This window comes from Mustela putorius, unplaced genomic scaffold (genome assembly GCF_011764305.1).
Source record: "Mustela putorius furo isolate JIRA1106 unplaced genomic scaffold, ASM1176430v1.1 tig00000876_pilon_pilon_pilon, whole genome shotgun sequence".
Lineage (NCBI taxonomy): Eukaryota > Metazoa > Chordata > Mammalia > Carnivora > Mustelidae > Mustela > Mustela putorius.
Genome location: NW_025421506.1, coordinates 5,670,374 through 5,694,741, shown reverse-complemented (window position 1 = coordinate 5,694,741; position 24,368 = coordinate 5,670,374). Strand labels below are relative to the sequence as shown.

Sequence of the window (24,368 nt, the reverse complement as noted above, 5' to 3'; positions counted from 1 at the left end):
ACCAAAGTCCTCACAGTCTAAAAGGGCAGACAATTAAAAATTAAAATATGATTGATGTTATGATGAATGAATATCTCACTGATATTTATGTAAGTGCAGACCATCTTTTGGGGTCATATAAAATATTAAATAAGAGCATAAGTTCTGGAGTTAATTGGTCAACGTTTAAATTTCATGTCATGTAGGCTTTGGTGAGCTACTTAACTTCTCCCTACCTCAGATTACACTTATTTTTCTGATCACATCCATAAAACAGGAGCAGGCTATTAGCTTCTAAGTGAGGTGAAATCAAATTCTAGAGCTGACAAAAATGGAAGCCCCCCTTACTAATAATTATATATAATGTAAATGGACTAAATACTCCAAATAAAAGGCAGGTTATCAGAATGGATAAAAAAGCAAGATCTATCATTAACCACAATGGCTCATTTTAAATATAAAGAATCAATATATTCAAATAGAAAGACAGAAAATGATAAACATTCATTAAGTATAAGAAGATTATTGTCTACACTGATATCAGATAAAACTTCAAGATGTAAAAAGAACATTTCTTAAGATAAAAGGATTAATCATAAGAAAAAATATTCATCTTCAATGTGTGTATACCCAATAAGAGCTTCAAAATATATGAACTAAAAGCTGACAGAACTCAAAAGAATTTAAAAATATACAAGCATAATTGAAGATTACATTTTTCTCTCAGAAATTATAAAACCACAGAAAATTAGTAAAGACAACACTTAAGAACAACTCCTAACCAACTTGACTTTATTGATGATTATAGAATAACTGTAGAATAAATATTTTTTCATGTAGACATCATTCAGAAAAATGCAAATTATAGAACAAAGTATTATTACAGACACACTAAAATATCTAAAAACAAAAAGACTGATAATGCCAAAGGTTGTGAATATATGAGCAACTGAAGTCCCATAGATTGTTAGTTGGAATAGAATGGTACTCGGGAAAGTGGTTTGGCAGTTTCTTCTAAGTTAAACCTACACTTATGTAACCCAACAATTCTACTCCCAGAAAATGCAAATATGTCTACCCAAGATAAATGAAAATGTATGCTTAAAAAAAGGCTTCTACAATAATACTCCTTAGTTTTACTTATGATAACCAAAAACTGGAAAACCCAAATATAAATATCTATCCTCAAATTAATGGGTAACAAAATGTGATATATTCATAAAATGCAATACACCTCAGCATTAAAAAAGAACAATCACAGATACATCCAATATCATGGATGAATCTCAAAAATACTATGATGAGCAAAAAAATTATGATGTACCAGACACAACAATTCTAGAGACTAGAAATCCAAGATAAAAGTGTTGGGAGCTTTGGTTTCTTCTGAGGCCTTTCTCCTTGGCTTATGGATGGCTGCCTTCTTGTTGTGTCCCCATGTATCCTGTCCTCTATGCACTCAAATTCTTAGTATCTCTTTCTCTTCTAAGGGCCCCAGAGGGATTGGACTAGGCTACCTTAATGGCCTCATTTTAACCTAATACCTTCTTTAAAAATATTATTTCCAAATACAGTTACATTCTGATGTCCTGGGGGTTGGGACTTGCACATGCACGTTTGGAGGGGACACAATTTAGCTCATAATAAGCCTCCTAAGTTAACTTGTTCCATTTAGTTTGGTTCTCCTCTGTCTTGCACACACACCAGATAGGTTACTTACAAAATGCAAATCTGACCATTTTTATTAGTAATTCATTGGAAACATCTCTAGGACATTTTACTACTCTAAGAATAAAGACCTCTAATTTCTAGGCAGCTTTCAATATCTTTTATAATCTGTTCTTGCTTACCACACAGTTGTCTCCCAGCCACTTCCTCTTACACATATGCTGCAGCCATGAGATACAGAAAGCATCAGAACTGCTTTCATTTATTCAAAAGTGGTCTGTGATGTTTGTGGGCTGAAGGCCTCTGCAAATGCTCTTTGCTCCTTCTTCCTGCATTACCCTTCTACTCTTCAACTCTTACCATAATTCAATTCTTACACAGCTCATAGGTCATCTTCTCTGGGAAGCTTCATGACAACTCTCCTCACTGCAACAGAGTTAGGTCCCTTATGTGCTTCCACAACATCCTCTGTTACATATTATAACACTCACATGGCTTTATAGTTACAGCTCTAGATGCCTCATAAAAATCTCAAGACTCAGGTAGGCATAAGCCAGTTCATTTCTTTTGGGTACTTAAAGTCCTGGAACCCTGATTCTCAATATGTATATGTATTTTTTGCCACTCAACATTAGCAACAGATTCCCATAATTAAAATCATTCATGAAAATTGCTTAGTCTAGAGGTAACATACGCATAAAATTTAGGACAGTATTACCCCTCTTTAACATGCATTGTTTGGAGATAGAATAAAGGAAATAAAACAGACTGTATAAAATCTGATACAGGTTTTGTTTTGTTTTGTTTTGTTTTCAGACAGGGTGGGAGATGGCTGGAGAGAGAGATAAAGAATATTAAGCAGGCTCCACACCCACATAGAGCATGATATGGGTCTCAATCCCACGATTCTGAGATCATGACCTGAGCCAAATTCAAGAGTGGGATGCTTAATTGACTGAACCACCCAGGCACCCCACAGGTTTTTCCCTTTTAGAGAATAAATTATTATAAAGTATTTCAGTAATTCTGAAATGAAATGAAATTATACTAAGGAATATTTAGAACTTTTTAAAAAATCACTATATAAAGGTATAAATACAATGGGTATAAACAGAATATTAATGCACTCATTTCCATTATTCCCATTACCTGTTAAGTTCCTCCAGACATAAACGTAGTGTTTCATAAGTTGTTAGAGCAATTTCACATTTCCTCTGCTTTACACGAATCAGTTCGTTGTCTTTTTTGTTACCATGTAAAATAGTGACTCTGAAATATCCCCAGGTGTCCAATTCATCCCTCCAGTTGTAGAGGACAGAAAGAGGAGCAACTATTAAGAACATCTAAAAGAAGAAGAAAAACAAAATTATGATATATTTTTGTAAAAAATGGAAAAAAGTGAAATCTGGAATATCAATAGTCCTTTGCTTTCATTTTTGACACTGCAATTAATAAAAATAAATACAACTTAGTGACTGGATATATCTGGATATAAAAAAGCCATCAAAAAATATTTTGTTGTTTATCTTTGTATTAGAAGAAAACAGGTATCTAACTTTGTCCAAAGAAAAAACTGTTCTTATTCCCCTCCCTCATGCCCCCGGAAAAAGGAGCTGACAGGTTAGAGAGAAACAATTCTCCAAAGCAGAAAAAAGAGTTTAATCAGGACCCAAATAATAACTTCAAGAGCCAAGTTGGTCATACAAATATGTAAAGCAGGCCAGGTTTTTTTCTTGAAAAATATGGTTTTGTGAAGCTCTCTTTCCTTTGTACAACCTTAGTACAAGTCCTCTCTCCTTTCTCAGATACTGTCAGTTGAAGACCTCAAAAACTCATTAAAAAATTGAAACAATTCGAAGAAATCCCCTACCTCTTTTCTCACTAGATCAGTAATCTATCTATATTTATTTGCAAACATTCTGCTCTCCTACACATTACCATGGGTCAACTAACCATGTTCTTATCTAAAGACAAACCCTAAACTTATACAGTGGCTGCCATCACTTCTTGTCAATCTAAAGTTAATGCTGGAGAAATTGCCCGAATCTCCCTTATGTATCTAACTTTCCCCTTTTAATGAACCATATCCATCCACAAGCTAGTAAGTCCTAATATTTCCAGGGTTAAAAAAAAAAACCCAAAACAATACCAAAATCCCCTTTGTTAACCTTATATGTCTCTTTAGCTATTTCCCATTAACTTTATTGCCTTTCTATCAATGATACTCAGGAATTATCAATACTTAATTGCTCTTATTTACTTTCTTCCTGTTCTCTTTTGAATTCATATAAATGACTTCTGTCCTAACCCCTCCAATCAAAGTAATCCTTATCAAGATTAACAATATGTATCTGCTTAGTCTTAAAGGAATGTTGGGGTTCCAGTGATCTTCCCTGTAAACTAACTCCAAATCCTGTGGTCATTACCCATTTTAATTTTGTAATGTTTTTATTTCTCACTGTTATCATTACTTCTGAGCTATTATATTTAATAATGTTACAAGTTTCTTCCCTAAAGCTTTATATTTGTCATACTTGATAAAGATGAACCAATTAAACATAGCAAAAATTTTCAGTTTAGCAAAAAATTAAATAACACAATACTAGTCTAAATCCTGCTCTCGCTTCTGTGAAATATTTCAGGTAGGCCATTTGACAGCTGTAAGAAGTCAAATCTGACTCTTTTGGAAAGAGAAAGAATAAAAAAAGAACAAAAGATTAACAAACTCGATGTGAAAGTTCCTTTTTCAACCCCATCATCAAACACACACAAATACTTCTTGTCATACTTGATTCACCTCAAATACTTCTGCCTATTGGCTTGGAGTTTATCTTATGAATTCCATTATTCCCCTACCTTCAAAAATACAAAATTTGGGATCCAAGTACTTAATCCAAGTATAGTCTCATTCCCTCCTCTCATTTTTGTATATTACAAGATGAAAATGATGGGTCCAAACTCCATTGCTCACTTTGAGCTGTTTTCCAGTTCAGGTATCATTCATCAAAGTTGGCAATGAATCTAAAGACTCCTAGAATCAGCCCTAAGATTCAAAAAGTTTTAAAATTAAGACATTTCTTATTATTGGTCTTTGAAATTGCAAAACATAAACAAAATGGTTCGGTAACTTGTTTTAATACTAGAAAAAGTCAGAGAACTGAGTTTGTCATGTACAAAGTCCAGAGAAAGTGTATAAGAAGAAGAATGTAAAGTATTCACTACCATGCTGTGAACAATATTTCATTTAACAAGCCTTATTTAAGGAAAAGATGCCAAAACAATAAAATGGAAAGCAGTGTCCAGTTGCTAAATCACTGCACACAAAGCAACTGTATTTGTTATTCTGAAGCTAAGAAACAATTTTATAAAACTAGATCTAAAATTTAATACAAACATAATTAAAAATTTCTCACTTAAATATTAGTAAAATCAACAGAGGCCACATTTAATTGTTCAACTAGAGAATACTGAATTACTTTTATCTCTTTCAACAAATCTATCTCAATTACTGAAAACCATGATTTTAAAGTTTGATTCTTCATGCACTACGGTCTTAGGAGGATGATGTGATGTGGACTGTACAAAATACCTAAAGATGGTCTTCATGTGCAATGATTTTTATGGTAGAAAAGTTATCATACCATTATTGAGTACTTGCTGTGTGCCAAGGGCTGGACAAAGTAGTTGACAAATATTAATTCAAGGACTTTACAAAGAAATGCCATCTAGTAGAAATATTTAGTATTTCCTTTCTAGAGGATGAGATGAGATGAAAAAACTGAGATGTAGAGATGTTAAATAACATACCCAAGATCATACTGCTATTAGGTGGCAAAATAAGTATTCAAACCCATGTCTGTCTAATTCCAAAACCTGTAACCACCATTATATATCATATTGTTACTATATTAACTCAGGAAGTCCATGACTGTGAGAAATATAGCTCTCATTTACCACTGCAATTCCAGATCTTTGTATCACATTTAGAAAAGAAAGGTGTTCAAGTGATAAATGAAATAATAAATGCAACCATGCATGTCAGTACCAGGTTAGGAACAGCAATGTATATTCAGAGAATAACAACAGACAAACAGGACGAAAGCAAAGGTCCACACAGGAGGAAGTGAGATATTAAAGTGAAAGTGAAAGTGACATATTCCTCCACACAAAAGGAAGTAAGATATTAAAGTGAAAAATAATATGTATCTTTATATAGAGAGAAATGGCAGACTATAAAACTGAAATTTTTGCTATATAACTCAAAGTTCTAAAAAATATTCCCATAATTATGTCTATAATGTTAATTCATTTAAAAATGCCAAAAGTAATTAATTTAAACACTATTATGTATAACTGGTAACTTTTCCTTTTGGAATGCTGTGGCTATTTAACATATGGGAATTTAAGTTTAGAATCCATTCTAGTCATGGATTTATCTAAATCATTTTTTAGAAAAGCAGCATAAAAATTATACCAAAACCAGACATTCTTCAAAAATAGAAAATTACAGGCCAATATCACTTAAATTAATGGACAGCAAACCAATAAATATAAAACCTTTCAATTAAACAAGAAAAGTAAATAAGGGATGAAAATGGAAATGACAAGTAAACAAATTTGTAGAAAATATAAGTAAAACAATAAAATGAACAGTAAACAGGTGATGGAGAAGGCGAGCACTTGCTGTAACAAGCACAGGGTATTGTATGGAAGTGTTGAATTACTATACTGTACATCTGAAATCAGCATTACACTGTATGTTAACTAAAAAGAATTTAAATAAAGATTTTAAAAAATAAACAATATGCTATTGAACAAACAAAAGGTCAACAGAGAAATAAAAAAAAATATCTTGAGACAAATGAAAATGGAAATAAAGCATACCAAATATATAGGATGTAGAAAAGTAGTTCTGTGAGAGAATTTCACAGCAATCTATGCCTACCCCCACCCCCAAAATAAGAAAAATCTCAAATAAACATCCTGGCTTTACATCTCAAAGAACTAGAAAGAAGAATAACACCCAAATTTGGTAGAAGAAAGAAATAACAAAGATCAGAATGGAAATAAACAAAATAGAAACTAAAAAGACATTTAAAAAATCAGTAAAACTAGGAGCTGCTTCTTTGAAAATATAAAACCGATAAAACTTTAGCTAGACTCACCAAGAAAAAGGAGGGAGGGCTCAAATAAAATCAGAAATGGAGATCTTACTGACTGATATTACATACACACAAAGACTCAAAAGAGAGTACTATGAACCATTATGTGCTAACAAATTGGAAAGCCTAAAAGAAATCGCTATTTTTCTAAAAACCACAACCTTCCCTGAGTGAATCATTAAAAAAAGAGAGAATCTGAATATACCAATTAGTAGTAAGATGAATTACTACTGATTTTTTTGTTTGTGTTTTGTTTTGATTACTAATCAAAATCCAGTACCAGGTGGTTCAATAGAAAATTCTACCAAATATTCAAAGAAGAGTCAATACAAATCCTCCTCAACCTTTTCTCTCTTTTTTTTTTCTCCTCAAACTTTTCTAAACAATAGGAGAAAATTCATTTTACAAGTCCAATGTTACCCTAATACCAAAACCAGATGAGGACACCACAACAAAGGAAAAATCCTTGATGAACATAGGTGTAAAAATCCTCAACAAAATATCAACAAAGTCAATTCAGAAATAATCGAAAGGATCATACACCATGATCAAGTGGTTTTTGTTCCAGGCATTCAAGGATGGAATGTTAATATTGTTCAACATCTGCAAATCAATCACATGATACACCACATTAACAAAATGACGAATAAAGATCACATGATCATCTTAATAGATGACAAAATTCAAAAACCATTTATGATAAAAACTCTCAACGAAGTAAGTATAGAGAGAAAGTTTTTCAACATAATAAAGGCCATATAACAAGCCACAACTAATATTATACTCAATGGTGAAAGATAAAAACTTTCCTCTAAGATCAAAAACAAGACAAGAATGCTCTCTCTCACCACTTTTATTCAACATAATCTTGGAAGTCCTAGGCAGACCAATTAGGAAGGGAGGAAGGGAGGGAGGGAGGAAGGGAGGAAGGAGGGGAGAAGGGGGAAAGGAAGAAAGGAAGGAAATCCCAGGTGCAAAATAAGAAGAAAATTGTCAATGTTTTTTAGGAGATGATATTGCATATAGAGAACACTAAGGACTCCACAAAAACAAACAAACAAACCTGTTAGAATAAGCAAGTTCAGCACAGTTGCAAGAAACAAAATTAATATACAAAAATCTGTTGTTTTCTATACACTAACAACATACTATCAGAAACAGCAACGAAAAAATAATCTCACTTATAATTACATCAAAACGAGTAAAATACCTAGGGATAAATTAACCAAGGAGGTAAAAGACCTGGACACTGAAAACTACAAGCCACTGCTAAACCACAGAAGGGGCACCTGGGTAGCTCAGTCAGTGGAATGACCAACTTGATTTTGGCTTGGGTCATGATCTCAGGGTCCTGGGACTGAGCCCAGCATCAGACTCCAGGCTCAGTGTATTAAATAAATAAATCTTTTTAAAAAAGAAACTACAGAAGACACAAAAAATGGAAAAATACTCCATTCTATGGTTTGGAAGAACAAATATTGTTAATATGTACCTACTACCCGAAGCAATCTATAGATTCAGTTCAATCCCTATAAAATTCCAATGACATTTTTCATAGAAATTATAACAATCCTAAAATTTGTATAGATAGAACCATAAAAGACCAAAAATAGTCAAAGCAGTCTTGAGAAAGAACAACAAAGCTGAATTATACTCCCTGATTTGAAACTGTTTTACAAAGCTATAGTAATCAAACAGTATGCTACTGCAAAACAGGAGACACATAGATCACTTGAACAAAATATGAGTAATCCATACTTACATGGCTAATTTATTTATGATACAGGAGGCAAAAATATCCAATAAGAAAGGATAGTCATGTCAATGAATGGTGTTGGGGAAACTTTACAACCACAGCAAAAGAATGAAACTACTATTTTATACAACACACAAAACTCGAAATGGATTAAAGACCTGAATGTAAGACCTGAAACCATAAAGCTCCTAGAAGAATATATAGGCTCCTGTATACAAGTAAGAAGTATACAAGAATACAAGTAAGCTCCTTGACTATGGTCTTGGTGATGGTTTTTTAAATGTAACTCCAAGAGCAAAGGCAATAAAAACAAAAACTTAATTATTTTTGGATATTAACGCATTATCAGATGTATGATTTGCAAATATTTTCACCTATTTAGTTGGTTTCTTTTCATTTTGTTGATGATATCATTTACCATACAGGCGGGACTGCAACAAACTAAAAAGTTTCTGATAAGTGTTTAATATCCAAAATATTAACAAACATATACAATTCAATAGCCAAAAAAAAAAAAAATCCAAATTTTAAAATGGATACAGAATCTGGATAGACGTTTTTCTAAAGAAGAAAAGGAGATAGCCAACAGGCACATGAAAAATACCACTGATCATCAGGGAAATGCTAATCAAAACCATAATGAGATATCACCTCACATCTGTTAGACTGCCTATTTTCAAAACGGCAAGAAATAACAAGTGCTAGCCAACAATCTTAAGAAAAGAAAACCCTTATGCACTATTGATAGGAATTTAAATTAGTGCAGCCACTATGAAAAACAAACAATTACTGGGGGAAATCAGAGGGGGAAACGAACCATGAGAGACTGTGGATTCTGAGAAACAAACAGGGTTTTGGAGGGGGTTGGGTGAGCCTGGTGGCGGGTATTAAGGAGGGCATGTATTACATGGAGCACTGGGTGTGGTACATAAACAATGAATCTTGGAACAGTGAAGAAAAAATTAAATTAAATTAAAAAAAAATAGAACTGCCATATGATCCAGGATTTCCACTTCAGGGTATTTATCTAAAGGAAACAAAAACACTAATTTGAAAAGATTTATGTACCCCCATATTCACTGCAGCATTATTTACAATAACCAAGATATGGGAACAACTTAAGTGTCCAGTAATGGGTGATAAAGAAGATTTGATATATGTAGATATATATCTCTACATATATCACACAAACACACACATGGAATACTATTCAGCCATAAAAAAGAATGAAATCCTGCCATTTGTGATAACATGGATGGACCTTGAGGCATCATGCTAAGTGAAACAAGTCATACCAAGAAAGAGAAATATTTGATTTCACTTATATTTGGAATCTACTAAATAAAATAAACCAAAAAAATAAGCTCATCACTACAGAAAACAAATTGATGGTTGCTAGGGCATTAGTATGGTATGTAACATGCATCCAGTTATAAAATAAATAACTCATTAAGATGTAATATACACCATGGTGACTACAGTTAATACTGTATTGCATATTTTAAAGTTGCTAACACAGTAGATCTTAAGAGTCCTCATTACAAGAAAAAAAAAATTTTTCTAACTAGGTATGGTGATAGATGTTAACTAGATTTATTTAATGTAGTGACCATTTTGCAATGTATACAGATATCAAATCATTATGTTACACACCTGAAACTAATATGTCACTAATACTTCAGAAAAAGCCTAAAAAAGCATGTAGTTTTAATATATATAAAAACATAACCAGTTAGAACATAAAATTTTAAAAGCTCCATTTGTAATAGCAACCAAAAAGAAAGAATACCTAGTTAAACTTAATGAATAAGAAACTAGGTCACATGAAGAAAGCCAGAAATTCTGAAGGGCAAGAAATAAGATTTAAGCAAATGATACAACTACTGTTGGATATGCAGTATTTACAGTGTAAATATGTTCATTCTCCCTACATAAGTCAATAAATTCAATGTAATATTAACTAAAATATCAATAGCCTTTTAGGAGAAAATTGAGAAATTTGAAGACAAACTAACCCTACCAAATATTAAAACATATTATAAATCCAAAAAAATTAAAACTGTTTAGCACTGAAAGATAAATGAACAAATAAATCAATAGGACAGAACAATATATCTAGAAATATACCCACACATATATAAATGAGCTTCATTTTAATCAAAAGTGACCCTTCTAATATTGTGGGAAAAAAGGCTTACTCAATATATGACAATAAAATAATTGGCTAACCAGTTGAAAAAATAATGCCAGTTTAACTGATCATTCCTTATAGCAAAATAAATTCAGGCTGATACAGAGATGTGAAGGTGTAAAATAAAGTCATACACATTATCAAAGAATCATGGGTGAACTTACAGTCTTAGGTACAGAAGATTTTTCTAGGCAGGCATAAAACCTAGAACCTATAAATATAGATATTTTTAACTACCTAAACTTTTAAAAAATATAATAAATAAATCAAAAGCTGACCCTGAAAAAAGTAGGAAAGAAATATTGACAGAATATATAATGGACAAAAGATCGGTATGTAGAACATATGATTAAGGACTATTAAGAAAAGATTAAAACTAGAACTTGATGTTTTAAAAAGCTATTAAAAGTCTTTTAAGATTCTGAAAAGATATTTGACCTCACTCAAAATAAAGCAATAGAAATCAAAGCAAGGTATACTTTTTCTACATCTCTGACATAATTTATATTTTTTAATGCCTAGGATAAATGAAAAGGTGGGAAACAGACATAATTTTACACTATTGGTGAGGATACAAATTGACATAAGCTCTTGAAAGGCAATTTGTATCTGTCAGATGTAATATGCCCATAATTTTAGTACCACAGACTTGTGATTCCAGTACCAAGAATTTATCTTATAGCTATAATGGCAAAAGTTGCAAGATATATGCATGAGGATTTTCACAGGAGCATCATTTGCAAGATAATACTCTTGGTATACATCAGAAACTAAATAGTATATAGTAAATAAGATGCTAGAAACATATTTTTGTTCAATCACCACTGAAACTGATAATATGAATACTAAAAAAATTCTCCTATGCATTAATACTGATTATGAATTTTCATAGACTCTTTAAAGCTTTATCATATGAGAGAGCAATATTTTAAAATTAATTTACTTTGATTTTCTTAAAGACTGAATTCCAATCCTAAAGGCCTAAATCCAAAGATTCATTCCAAGATTTAATATTTGAAATACATACTTTGTGTCTTTTTGGAATTTATTCCTGGCAAGAAACATCTATTGCATGCATTTTTAGATGATTTCTTCACTTGAAAAGTTTCAAAATATATGTAAGATGTATCATATAACATACACATACCTCAAATCCACCAATCCTTAATTTGTAACATTTGATTCATTAAAAGGATTTGTTTTTCAAGGAGTTCCAACATTAATTTTTCAGGATTCCATTGTGATTCTGGCATTAACATAATAAATATAAAGGAATTTATTTCCTTTCTAGCTATTTCATAGGCTATCTTTTAAAAATGCACAAAATTTTAACTGGATGAATACAAATTTATCTTTTAAGAATTTCATCACATAAAAATAGAGTATTTGTTTGAATTTCCTTCTGAGGGATTAATTTAGGATGTCACTGATAATCCTATCAAAAGCTTTATGAAATTCCAGTTCAAATGATTAACTAAACAAATACATTTATTGATGCCAACTGAAACAAAAGAACAAATAGAAAAATAAATCGTAATAGTGTAAAATGCTTGGAAGTGGTGCTGCCAGATAACCAGAACTGTGTAAGAGTAGATGAAAACTGACATACTTAAAGAACTGAGGAATCCATCCCATACCTATGTAAAGAAAACTTCTCCAAAAAACAAAAATGCAAATTTTCCTAGAAATAGACTTTAAGCCAAACACTGTAACACGAGACAAAGAAGGTCATCAGATCATAGTAAAGGGATCAATTCATTAACAGAATATAACAAATGTAAATATTATATTCAACATCAGAACATCTAACTATAAAACTTAACAGATATGAAGAGAGAAAATGACAGCAATATAATAAAAATGGAGGACCTCCAACACCCTACTTTCAACAACGGATAGCTCATGCAGATAGAAAATCAGTAAAGAAATATCAGACTTAAACTACACGTTAGACCAGATGGACCTAAGAGACATATATACAAAATTTCACCTAATAGCAGTAAGAATACATATTCTTCTTAAGTACATATAGAACTTTCTCTAGAACAGGTAATGTGTTAGGCCACAAAACAAGTCTTTTTTTTTTAATTTTTTATTTTTTATAAACATATATTTTTAACCCCCAAGGTACAGGTATGTGAATCACCAGGTTTACACACTTCACAGCACTAACCATAGCACATAGCCTCCCCAATGTCCATAATCCCACCCCCCTTCTCCCAACTCCCCTCCTTCCAGCAACCCTCAGTTTGTTTTGTGAGATTAAGAGTCACTTATGGTTTGTCTTCCTCCCAATTCCATCTTGTTTCATTTATTCTTCTCCTACCCCCTTAACCCCCCATGTTGTATCTCCACATCCTCATATCAGGGAGATCATATGATAGTTGTCTTTCTCCTCTTGAAAACAAGTCTTAATAAATGTTTGATCTAAATCATATCAAACATATTTTCTGACCACAATGTTGTGAAACTTGAAATCAATGACAAGAGGAAATGTATATATGTGGATATTAAACAATATGCTCCTGACAACCAAAAGTGTCAGAGATGGAATCAAAAAGGAAGCCAAAAAAATATCTTGAGACAAATAAAAATTGAAACACAACAAACCAAAACTTACAGGATGCAACAAAAGGAGTTCTAAAAAGAAATTTTTAGTGACAAAGACTCACATTAAGAAAAAAGAAAAATCACAAATAAACAGCCTAACTTTATACCTCAAGAAACTATAAAAAGAACAAGGAACATCTGGGTGGTACAGTCAATGGAGCATCTAACTCTTGGTTTTGACTCGGGTTGTGATCTCCGGGTTGTTAGATCAACCCCCCAGTCAGGCTCCACACTCAGTGTGGAGTCTGCTTGGGACTGACTCTCATTCTCCCTCTGCCCATCCCCACCCCTGTTCATGCATGCTCTCTCTCTCTAAAATAAATAAATCTTAAGAAAAAAAACAAAAAGAACAAATTAAGCCCAAAGTTCGTAGAAGGCAATCACAAATATTGTAGTGGAAATGAAAGAAATAGAGACTAGAAAAACACTAGAAAAGATCACTGAGATTAAGAGCTGGTTCTTTGAATAGATAAAGTTGGCAAAAGTTTAACTAGAATAGGAAAAAAAAAAGAAAACATTCAAATAAAATTAGAAATGAAAGAGGAGACATTACAAGTGATAAGAAATACAATATGAAATTATGTAATTATATACCAAGAAATTAGATAATCTAAAAGAAATGGATACAGTCCCAGAAAAATATAACCCAACAAGACTGAATCATGAAGAAAGAAGATCTGAATAAATCAGTAGTAAAGAGACTGAATCAATAACACACCCCCCAGCACAGAAAAGTCCAGGGCCAGACAGCATCACTAGTGAATTCTACCAAACATTTGAAAAATAATGTCAATCCTTCTCAACAATCCCAATCTCATTTTTCAAGGCCAATGTTACCCTGGTATCAAAGACAAGGGTATCACAAGAAAAGAAAATTAAAGGCCAATATCCTTGATGAATAGAAACACAATTATCTTCAACAAAATATGGAACAAACAGATTCAATAGCAAAAGGACCATACACCATGATCAAAGTGGGATTTACTCCTTAGATGAATTGATAGTTCAACATATGCAAATCAAAAAAATGTGATATATCATATTAACAAAATGAAGGGTAAAAACCATATCTCAACAGATGCAAAAAAAATTGACAAAATTTAACATCCTTTTATATAAAAAATTTCCAACAAACTGGACATAGAGAATATATACTTCAACATAATAAAGACCATATATGACAAACACACAGTTAATATCACATTCAACAGTCAAAAGCTTCATACTTTTCCTCTCAGATCAGTAACAAGCTTATTACACATAGGACTGGAAGTCCTTGTCAGATTAATTAGGTAAATAAGAAATAAAAGAATTAGAAATACATTGGAAATTGGAAAGGGATTTGGAATTGGAAAGGTAAAATTGGAAAGGTAAAGGTAAAACTGTTTGCAGAGGACATGCCATTACAGGTAGAAAACCCTGAAGATGCCATAAATGAAAACAAATACCTCTTAGAATTCAGTAAAATAAAGTCAGTAAATATGCAGGACACAAAATCAATATATAAAAATCAGCTGTGTTTTAATATATTAGCATGACTTATAAGAAAAGGAAATTAAGAAAACAATGCAAAGTAATGGCAGAGTAATTAAAGGGGAAACAATTAGGCCAATCATCTGCTTCAAAGAAGTAGCACACCACTTCCCCTATATAAAGTACTATGTATACTTTTCCAAAGCACAACTTCTTCAGAAATCATAATGAGTGTTGGGGCTGAGGAAATTTATAAATTTCAAGGTTGAAGAAAAAGTCCTATACACTTTGAAACAAAAAGAAAATTTCCTATCCATGGAAAATATCAGTTCAGTACTGGAACCTATCTACAATATGGAGTGACAGAAGAAAATAAAATTATTTTGGTGAAGTTTGAAAGAAGATTTTTAACTTAGAATTCTACATACAGATAAACTATCAACCCAGTATGACAGTTATATAGAAGTACGTAAAACTTTAGAAACAATTAATTGAAGTTCTTAAATAAGCAAAAAGTGGTACAAAGACAAGAAGAAATGAGAAAGCTGAAAAGACATAGCAGGAAAATGTAATATATTTCTCTCAGAATTTAATTGCTCAAATAGAACAAAAACAAAACAAAATAGTACTAAGAATTTGAACACTATAATTATCCAATTATCCTGATTAAACAGATATATTTAGACCTATATGGCCATAATAATAAATAATGTGCAAAATCCTTGCAAAATTTTTTAAATAACTGAGACTATGTAACACCACAGCATTAAAAACACCTGACCAGGGATTTAGCCACAAAAAAATAAAATAAAATAAAAGTAAAAATAAAAATAAAGCCAGTATTACCTTAGCAACAAAGCAGAAATCAACAACAAAGGCGAAATACTCCTATTATTCTCCATACCCCAATAACATCTATTCACTTGGAAATTTTAAACTTCACTTTTAATAGTACTTGAGTAAAAGAGAAAAACTATAGAGCCACAGATAATTTAGAAAACAATAATGAAAAGCCCACCTAATGAAAACTATGAAATGCAGCCACAGTGGTACTCAAAAAAACAGATACAACTTAAGTGAAATTTATTAGAATATAAGAAAGATTAAAAATAAATACTTAAGAATTAAATGGAAGGGGGCACCTGGGTGGCTCAGTCCTTAAGCATCTTGTTTGGCTCAGGTCATGATCCCCAGAGTCCTGGGATGGAGCCCTACATAGGGTTTCCTGCTAGGCTGAAAGCCTGCTTCTCTCCCTCTCCCACTGCCCCTACTTGTGTTCCCTCTCTTGCTGTCTCCATCTTTATCAATTAAATTAATAGATAAAATCATAAATAAATAGAATTGAACTGAAAGAGATACAGAAATAGCATTGTTTATTATCAGAAGGAATTATACATATATATGCATATGTGCCCATATACATATATAAATGTAAATAAATATGTATTATAAATATATATTATATATTAATATCTTTACCTATTTAAAGTATTAATTTTCCCTGCTTTCTCTGCCCTGTTAATTACCAGAACTGACATAAAATATTAATAAATTCTGCAATGACATTTAGAATCAAATAACAACTGAAAATGGGACTACAAACAGTCTTTGAACTTGAGAAGATTTAAAGACACATTAAGAATATCCCTGGGTGCCTGGGTGGCTCAGTGTGTTAAGCCGCTGCCTTCGGCTCAGGTCACGATCTCAGGGTCCTGGGATCGAGTCCCATATCGGGCTCTCTGTTCAGCAGGGAGCCTGCTTCCCTCTCTCTCTCTCTGCCTGCCTCTCTCTCCATCTACTTGTGATCTCTCTCTGTCAAATAAATAAATAAAATCTTTAAAAAAAAAAAAAAAAGAATATCCCTTAAAGGGGAAGGGAAGGAAAAATAAAACGAGACAAAACCAGAGAGGAGACAAACCACAAGAGACTTGCTTCATTATAGGAAGCAAATTGAGGGTTGCTGGGGAGGAAGTGAGATGGGGGACAGGGTAACTGAATGATGGACATTAAGGAGGGCATATGATGTAATAAGCACTGGGTATAAGACTGATAAATCACTGAACTCTACCTCTGAAACTAATAATACACTATATGTTAATTGAATTTCAAAAAAATAATAAAAATAAAATAAAATGACTCAGGTCAAAAAAATATGCTTAAAAAAGAATTAAATACTTCTTTAGGATCAAATTAAATTTGTTATAGGATATATTTATAATATTAAAAATTATTAAAAATTTTAAAGCAATAATAATTCCATAAGCCAATAATTCTCAAAATTTTGCACTAAAATGCCCCAATGATTGACAATAGTAAATTGGCCTCACCAATCTTATGTATAAGACTCTAGTACAGATGAGACTATTTTTTTTTTAATTTTATTTATTTATTTGACAGAGAGAGATCACAAGTAGGCAGAGAGGCAGGCAGAGAGAGAGAGAGAGGGGGAAGCAGGCTCCCCGCCGAGCAGAGAGCCGGACGCGGGACTCAATCCCAGGACCCTGAGATCATGACCCAAGCCGAAGGCAGCGGCCCAACCCACTGAGCCACCCAGGTGCCCCTAGATGAGACTATTTAAAACTTGACTTGTAGAAAGTGATTTCATTACCATGAGAAAATAAAGATTTCATAAAATCACTTCATCTTTATTTCTATCCAGTTTTCTGAGAATATAAAAGTCAGACACAAAAGTATATTTTTCTTGCATTTCATTATTTTACTAGAAATCTCTTATTTTTTATGAGTCATACATGAGATATTTATAAACATGTATTTACAAAAGAGAAAGCTGAAATATAGACATGAATAGCATTCATAATGACAGGAGCAGAAATAAAAACACGTCTAGACCTTAGTCTTTCTAATTCCAACTTCAACAGTCCTCATGTAGGAAGAATTTGTTTCAGAGTTTCAGGATGTAATTATTCTCCTGAACAACCTTATCAATGACATACCTTTTTTATCAGTATCAATGTCTCCCTTTCATTCTCACGTAAATAAAAAAACAATATAATGGACTTTGATTAACTTTACATACACATTTATGCAAACTTAACAAATTAATTAAAGTAAGTCATATATATCCAGCCAAGAAAAAGACGTTAAACCTCCAAAAAAATTTAAGCTAAAATTGTATTTTGCCATTTTGAGTCAATCATACTTAATTTGAGGATGAAACTGATAATCCTTTAAGAATTAGGTCTATAAAACAAATATTTTAATAATGTCTTTAACTTATGTGTTTTGAATTTATGCTATAAAGTATGCTGTGTACAAGTTTCTATATACATTTCCAATACCAGCTTCATGAGCTTTATACTCCTAAACATCTTACTTTTTTTGCTATAGAAGGAGGCTCCTTTTTCATACTTCTTAGTAAAAATTCTGGCATGTTGTTTTCAATATCTTCACGAGTTCCCTTTTTATGCAAAACTGCAGCCAAAAATGAAATAACCTGGGAGAAAAAAAAAAACTTTTTAGTTACTGTGTAAATGTTTCAAGATGGACAAAATGTTATGGCTTACATGATTGACTACCCAATTAGTGAAAATTTGAATATATACAAATAGATGTTACAGGGATAAACAACAAGAAATAGCAGTATTGGTTTTCTTTATATATATTAACAAATGTACAGTACACCTTACCCCTGAGCACAGTGAAAAAGAATTCTCATATCTTACCCATGATACCATGGCTATCACTTACATGGTAAGTTTTACCTACTCAATGAATTCTTTCTTGATCTCATCAGTTGGGACATTACCTTCTTATTTGTCTCTCTCCACAGAAACTATCTCTTCATATATTCTATTAGAATAAACTATATGCATTCTTTTTTCCCTGTTGTGTACTTCGGTTCATCTAATAATTATAGATGGAATGATAGAATGTTATTTTAAGATAGACTAAGACCATTCATCAATACACACACCACTTGGAATAACAGCTATTGTCTAAATACCAAGTAAGAAAGACAAAGAGACATAATAAAGGAAATATAACCTCACATAATGAAGAGCAAGAAATATTTAATCAATTGGACTTTGGTTCAAATTTCAGCCTTAGTTGCTTGGCTGTTATGTAAACTTAGGTGAAATAACCTTTTTGAATAACTGTAAAAATACATGAAAATAGCAAAAATAAATATTTGCAGAGTTATTTTAAAGATTGGGGAAAGTATTTGAGGTATCCATATCGGGGAAGAATCATTACTTTAGAAAAATAAATCATATAAATATTAAAACCTAAAGAAAAAAATATGAGATTGGAAAAACTAAAAAAAAGTGTTTTTAAAATGAGAATGGGGTCACCTGGGTGACTCAGATGGTTAAGCAACTGCCTTCAGCTCAGGTCATGATCCTGGGATCCTGGGATCCTGGGATCAAGTCCAGTATCGGGCTACCTGCTCAGTGGGGGGCCTGCTTCTCCCTCTGCCTCTCTCTCTCTCTCTCTCTGTCTCTCATGAATAAATGAATAAAATCTTTAAAAAAAAAATAAATTAAAAAAGAATGGTTACCTACAATCTCAATCCCAAATGTCAAAGAAAAAGAATGGTGTAAGAGAAGTATTTGAAGAGATAAAAGCTGAAAACTTCTAAAAGCTGATTAAAAAAAAAAAAGTCAAGCCATATATTCCCAATCCACTAAGAACATCAAACCAATAAATAAGTAAATAAATAAATTATCAACCCACAAGTAGGTTTTGCATAGAAAAACTGCTCAAAACTTGAGACCAAAAAGAAAATCTTAAAAGTAGCACAAGGAAAACACAATAGATTACCTACCAAAAAGCAACAACTGGACAAATAGCTGATCTGGCAGCAAAAACAACAAAAGACACTATATATCAAATGATATTTTCAAGATGGTAAAGAAAATAAAAGTAACCTAGTTTTATACCCAGTAAAGATACTATTCAAGAATAAAGATGGGGATATTTTCAGACAAATAACTGAACAAAATCCTCATCAAAAGAGCACAGTACAGGAAATAATTAATGGATGTTTTCAGGCACAAGGAAAAGTATATGATGTAGATGCTCAGTGATGCAGGAAAAACTTAAGAACAACAAAAATGGTAAATATATAGAAAATATAAATATGTAAACATTATTGAACAAAACTGTCTTCTTGAAATTAAATAAAAGCATTAAAAGATATGACAACACATGCAGTTGAGTCTGAAAGGGTCCAGTGTAATTATAATATTCTGGTGTCCTTACACTGTCCAGGAGGAAATAAAATTACTAGTTTATATTAGAATTTTTGATAAGTCAAGAATGTTTATTGTAATCTCTTGGGTAACCACTAGAAGGAAAATACATCAATGTGTAAGTAGTAACCTATTAAGAAAGAGATAACGGAATAATATGAAATAATCTATCCAAAAGGAGGCAAAAAAGAAGAAGAAAATAAACACAGGTAACATACAACAAATAAAGAGCAATAATAAAATAGTAGATTTAAATCCATATATATTAGAAAGCACATTCCATGGAGGAGACTAAATGTTACAATTAAAAGACAAAGATCATCAGGTCCATAAAATATGTATGCCATTTACACACACACACACACACACACACACACACACACACCATTAAAACAAGGAATAGGAAAAGTTGTTAAGTAAAAAAATGAAGACATATGAACAAAAACCAAAAGAAAGTTGATATAGCTGTTTTATTAGACTCTAAGGCAAAAACATTACTAAATTAAAAAGATACACTTCAAGCTTGATATTGATTAAAAAATTAATTCATGTGGAAGTTATAACTAGTGTAAATTGTTAAGCAAAGAAAAAACAGCTTACTGAAATAAAAGTAGACAAATCCATAGCATAATGGTAAGATTTTGAAATGACTCAGTAAGAAACAAAATAATCAGTAAAGCAGCAGAATATTTGAATCACATGGTTAGCAAACTTGACCTAATGAACATTTGATCAAACACTGCACACTACTGTAAAACACAGTTTCATTTAAAATACATATGAGGGGTGCCTGGCTGGCTCAGTTGGTTTAACATCTGCCTTCAGCTCAGGTCATGATCTCAGGATCCTGGGACTGAGCCTTGTCTGGGTTCCCTACTCAGTAGCGAGTCACCTCTCCTTCTCCTTCTACCCCTATGCACCCTCCCTAGTTATGCTTTCTCTCAAATAAATAAATAAAATCTTTTAGAAAATTAATAATGCAAACATGAAATATTTATCAAAGCACCATATAAGGTCATGGAGCAAATCTCAATAGGGTTCAGCAGAAATATAGAATATGTTCTTTAATGTGAGAAACTAGAAATAACAGAAGTTTAAGAAGAAAATCCACAAATATTTATAAAGTAAGAAATACACTTCAAAGAAGAAATAAATTTTATTTTTTTTTTAAAGATTTTATTTATTTGACATAGAGACAGCGAGAACGGGAACACAAGCTGGGGTTGTGGGGGGAGGCGGGCAGAGCAAGGAGGGAGAAGCAGGCTTCCCGCTGAGCAGAGAGTCTGATGCCGGGCTCAATCCCAGGACCCTGGGATTATGACCTCAGCCCAAAGCAGACACCTAACAACTGAGCCACTAAGGCGCCCAAGGATTGAGCCACTCAGGTGACCTAAAGAAGAAATGTATTTTAAAGCATATTAGAATAACGGGTGACTGGGTGGTTCAGTTTTTTAAGTAACTACCTTCAGCTCAGGTCATGATCTCAGGGTCCTGGGATGGAACCTCTGCTTCTCCCTCTCCCTCTCCCTGTGCCCCGACCCACCTCCCATCCTCTCTCTTTCTCTCAAATAAATAAAATCTTCAAAAGTACATATATAGGGGCGCCTGGGTGGCTCAGTGGGTTAAAGCCTCTGCCTTCAGCTCAGCTCATGATCCCAGGGTCCTGGGATCGAGCCCCACATCGGGCTCTCTGCTCAGCAGGGAGCCTGCTTCCTCCTCTCTCTCTGCCTGCCTCTCTGCCTACTTGTAATCTCTGTCTGTCAAATAAATAAATAAAATCTTTGAAAATAATAATAAATTAATTAAAATACATATATAAAAAGTATATTAGAATATACTTCTAATTTCACTAAGATTAGAATATATTTTGAGTTTAACAATAATAAGTAATAATTACATATTAAACTTGTGGACTATACCTAAGATCATGTTTTAGGGACTTAATGCCTACATTAGGAAGAAAAGAAGCTACTAATAAAGTATCTAAGAATCTATTTCAAAAATTAATAAAAATACAGAAAACAGAACACAAAAAAACAGAATTATAAACAAAATGTATAAGTGGAAAAGCATATAATAAAAAGGATCAACAAAGCCAAATGATCATTGTAGTGAGGATTTTAAAAAGTGATAAAGCCCCTAGGTAATTAATGAAGAAGAAAAACTACAAGAAGAGGTAAATACACACACATAAACACAAAGGACATAATAAGTAATGTCATGCCAATAACTAAAAATTTGGAATAAATGAAGAACAGAACTTATCTATACTGACACAAGAAAAAACACAAAATTTACATTTTCATAAAATATTAAATCTCAATACATAATTATAAATCTTACACAAAGAAAACTAAAAGTCAAATGGTTTCACCAATAAAGTCTATCAATGCTTAAGAAAGATAGAATGCCAGTCCTGGAGTGCCTGGGTGGCTCAGTGAGTTAAGCATCTGACTCTTGATCTCACCTCAGGTCTTGATCTCAGGGTTTGAATTCAAGCCCCATGTTGGGCCCCACACTAGGTGTGGAGCCTACTTAAAAAAGAAAAAAAAAAAAAACCAGGGCATCTGGGTGGCTCAGTCATTGGGCATCTGCCTTCGGCTCAGGTCCTGATCCCAGGGTCCTGGGATCGAGCCCCACAATAGGCTCCCGGTTCAGCCGGGAGCGTGCTTCTCCCTCTCCCACTCCCCTGCCTGTGTTCCTTCCCTTGCTGTGTCTCTCTCTGTCAAATAAATGAATAAAATCTTTTTTTAAAAAAGATGAAAGAAAAAAGACGAAAAGAAAAAAAGAGAAAAGGAGAGGGAAAGGAAAGGAAACGAAATGAAAGGAAATAAAAGGAAAGGAGAGGAGAGAAGAAAGGAAAAGATGATAAGGTAAGGTAAGGTCAGGTAAGGTAAGATATAATGCCGTCTTAAACTGTTTCAGATTTTAGAAAGGGAGAAATGGTCTCAATTCATTTTATGAGTTTGACATAATCTTGATAAGAAAATATGACAAGCATATTATAGGCAGGAGATTTATAGGCCAATTTTTCTTACTCAGAAGCAAATATTAAATTAAATCCCTTAAAATATTAGCAAATATAACACAGAAATATAAAAAGAAATATATACTAAAATCAACTTGGGCTGATGCTGGGCATGTAAGTTTGGTCTAATTTTCAAAATTTAGATAATGTATGGCTATTAGGTATTATACGTAACTTTCCTAACATTAGTTTCCTTAAAAGAATATGACAACCCATTTCATCATGATACATTTTACATGAAGTGCTACATTATTAAAATTAAGCACACTGTGAAAAGTTGGGAATTTATTTTTTTATCACAACAAAAAAAATGTAAATAGTTAAAAAGCCAATAGGAGAACTGAAATTTTTAAAAGTATCCTAGCAACCCAAAAGCAAGCAGGAATGGAGGAGGAATAAAACAGAAAACAGTCTGTTCAAACAAAAAACAAATAATAAAATGGTATGTACAAATTCAAATATAAGAGAAATTATATTAAATGTAAATGGACTAAACACTCCAATTAAATATCAAGATTGCCAAAATGGATAAAGAGTTGTCTACAAGAGACATACTTTTTTTTTTAATTTTAATTCCAGTATAGCTCCCATACAGTGTTGTATTATTTCCAGGTGTATAATATAGTGATTCAACAATTCTATGTATTATTCAGTGATCATCAAGATGAGTGTTTTCTTAATCTTCACCTATTCCACTCATCTGCCCACCCACTTCCCCTCTGGTAACCCACTTGTTTGTTCTCTATAGTTAAGAGTCTGTTTTTTGGTTTCTCTCTCTCTCTTTTTATTCCCCCTTTGTTTCTTAAATTCCACATGTGAGTGAAATCATATGGTATTTGTCTTTCTCTGACTGATTACTTTGATTGCCATGTTGCTGCAAATGTCAAGACTGCATTTTTCTTTATGGCTGAATAAAATTCCTGTGTGTGTGTGTGTGTGTGTGTGTATACATCCATACATATCTAAATAGATATAGATACCATACCTTCTTCATCCATTTATCTATTGACAGACATTTGGGCTGCTTCCATAATTTGGCTATTGTAAATAATGGTGCAATAAAAATAGGGGTGCATATAATCTTTTGAATTAGTGTTTTTATATTCTTTAGGTAAATACCCAGTAGTGCAATTTCTAGATCATAGGGTAATCCCATTTTTAATTTTTTGAGGAACCTCCATACTGCTTTCCACAATGGCTGTACCAGTTTGCATTCCCATCAGTGGTGCACAAGGGTTCCTTTTTCTCCACATCCTCACTAACACTTGTTTACTTTTGTGTTTTTCAC

The 24,368-nt window shown here is 32.5% G+C and overlaps 1 protein-coding gene across 4 annotated transcripts in view; it reads right to left on the bottom strand.

Annotated features, from left to right (window-relative positions):
* Positions 1 to 24,368, bottom strand: part of ERCC6L2 (ERCC excision repair 6 like 2) — a 135,819-nt gene that overhangs the window by 86,771 nt on the left and 24,680 nt on the right. For 3 of the 4 annotated variants that reach the window (XR_001177085.2, XM_013048341.2, XM_013048343.2), the window contains 2 exons: positions 18,174 to 18,293; positions 2,797 to 2,990 (listed from right to left, as the gene is read on the bottom strand). Coding sequence is in view for 3 of the 4 variants with exons in the window: in XM_013048341.2 (XP_012903795.1) it covers positions 2,797 to 2,990; positions 18,174 to 18,293 (314 nt within the window). In the remaining variant the exon portion in view is untranslated. Of the gene's footprint in view, positions 1 to 2,796; positions 2,991 to 4,503; positions 4,688 to 18,173; positions 18,294 to 24,368 lie in introns of those variants that run through there. The other variant, XM_013048342.2, reaches the window with a different exon arrangement.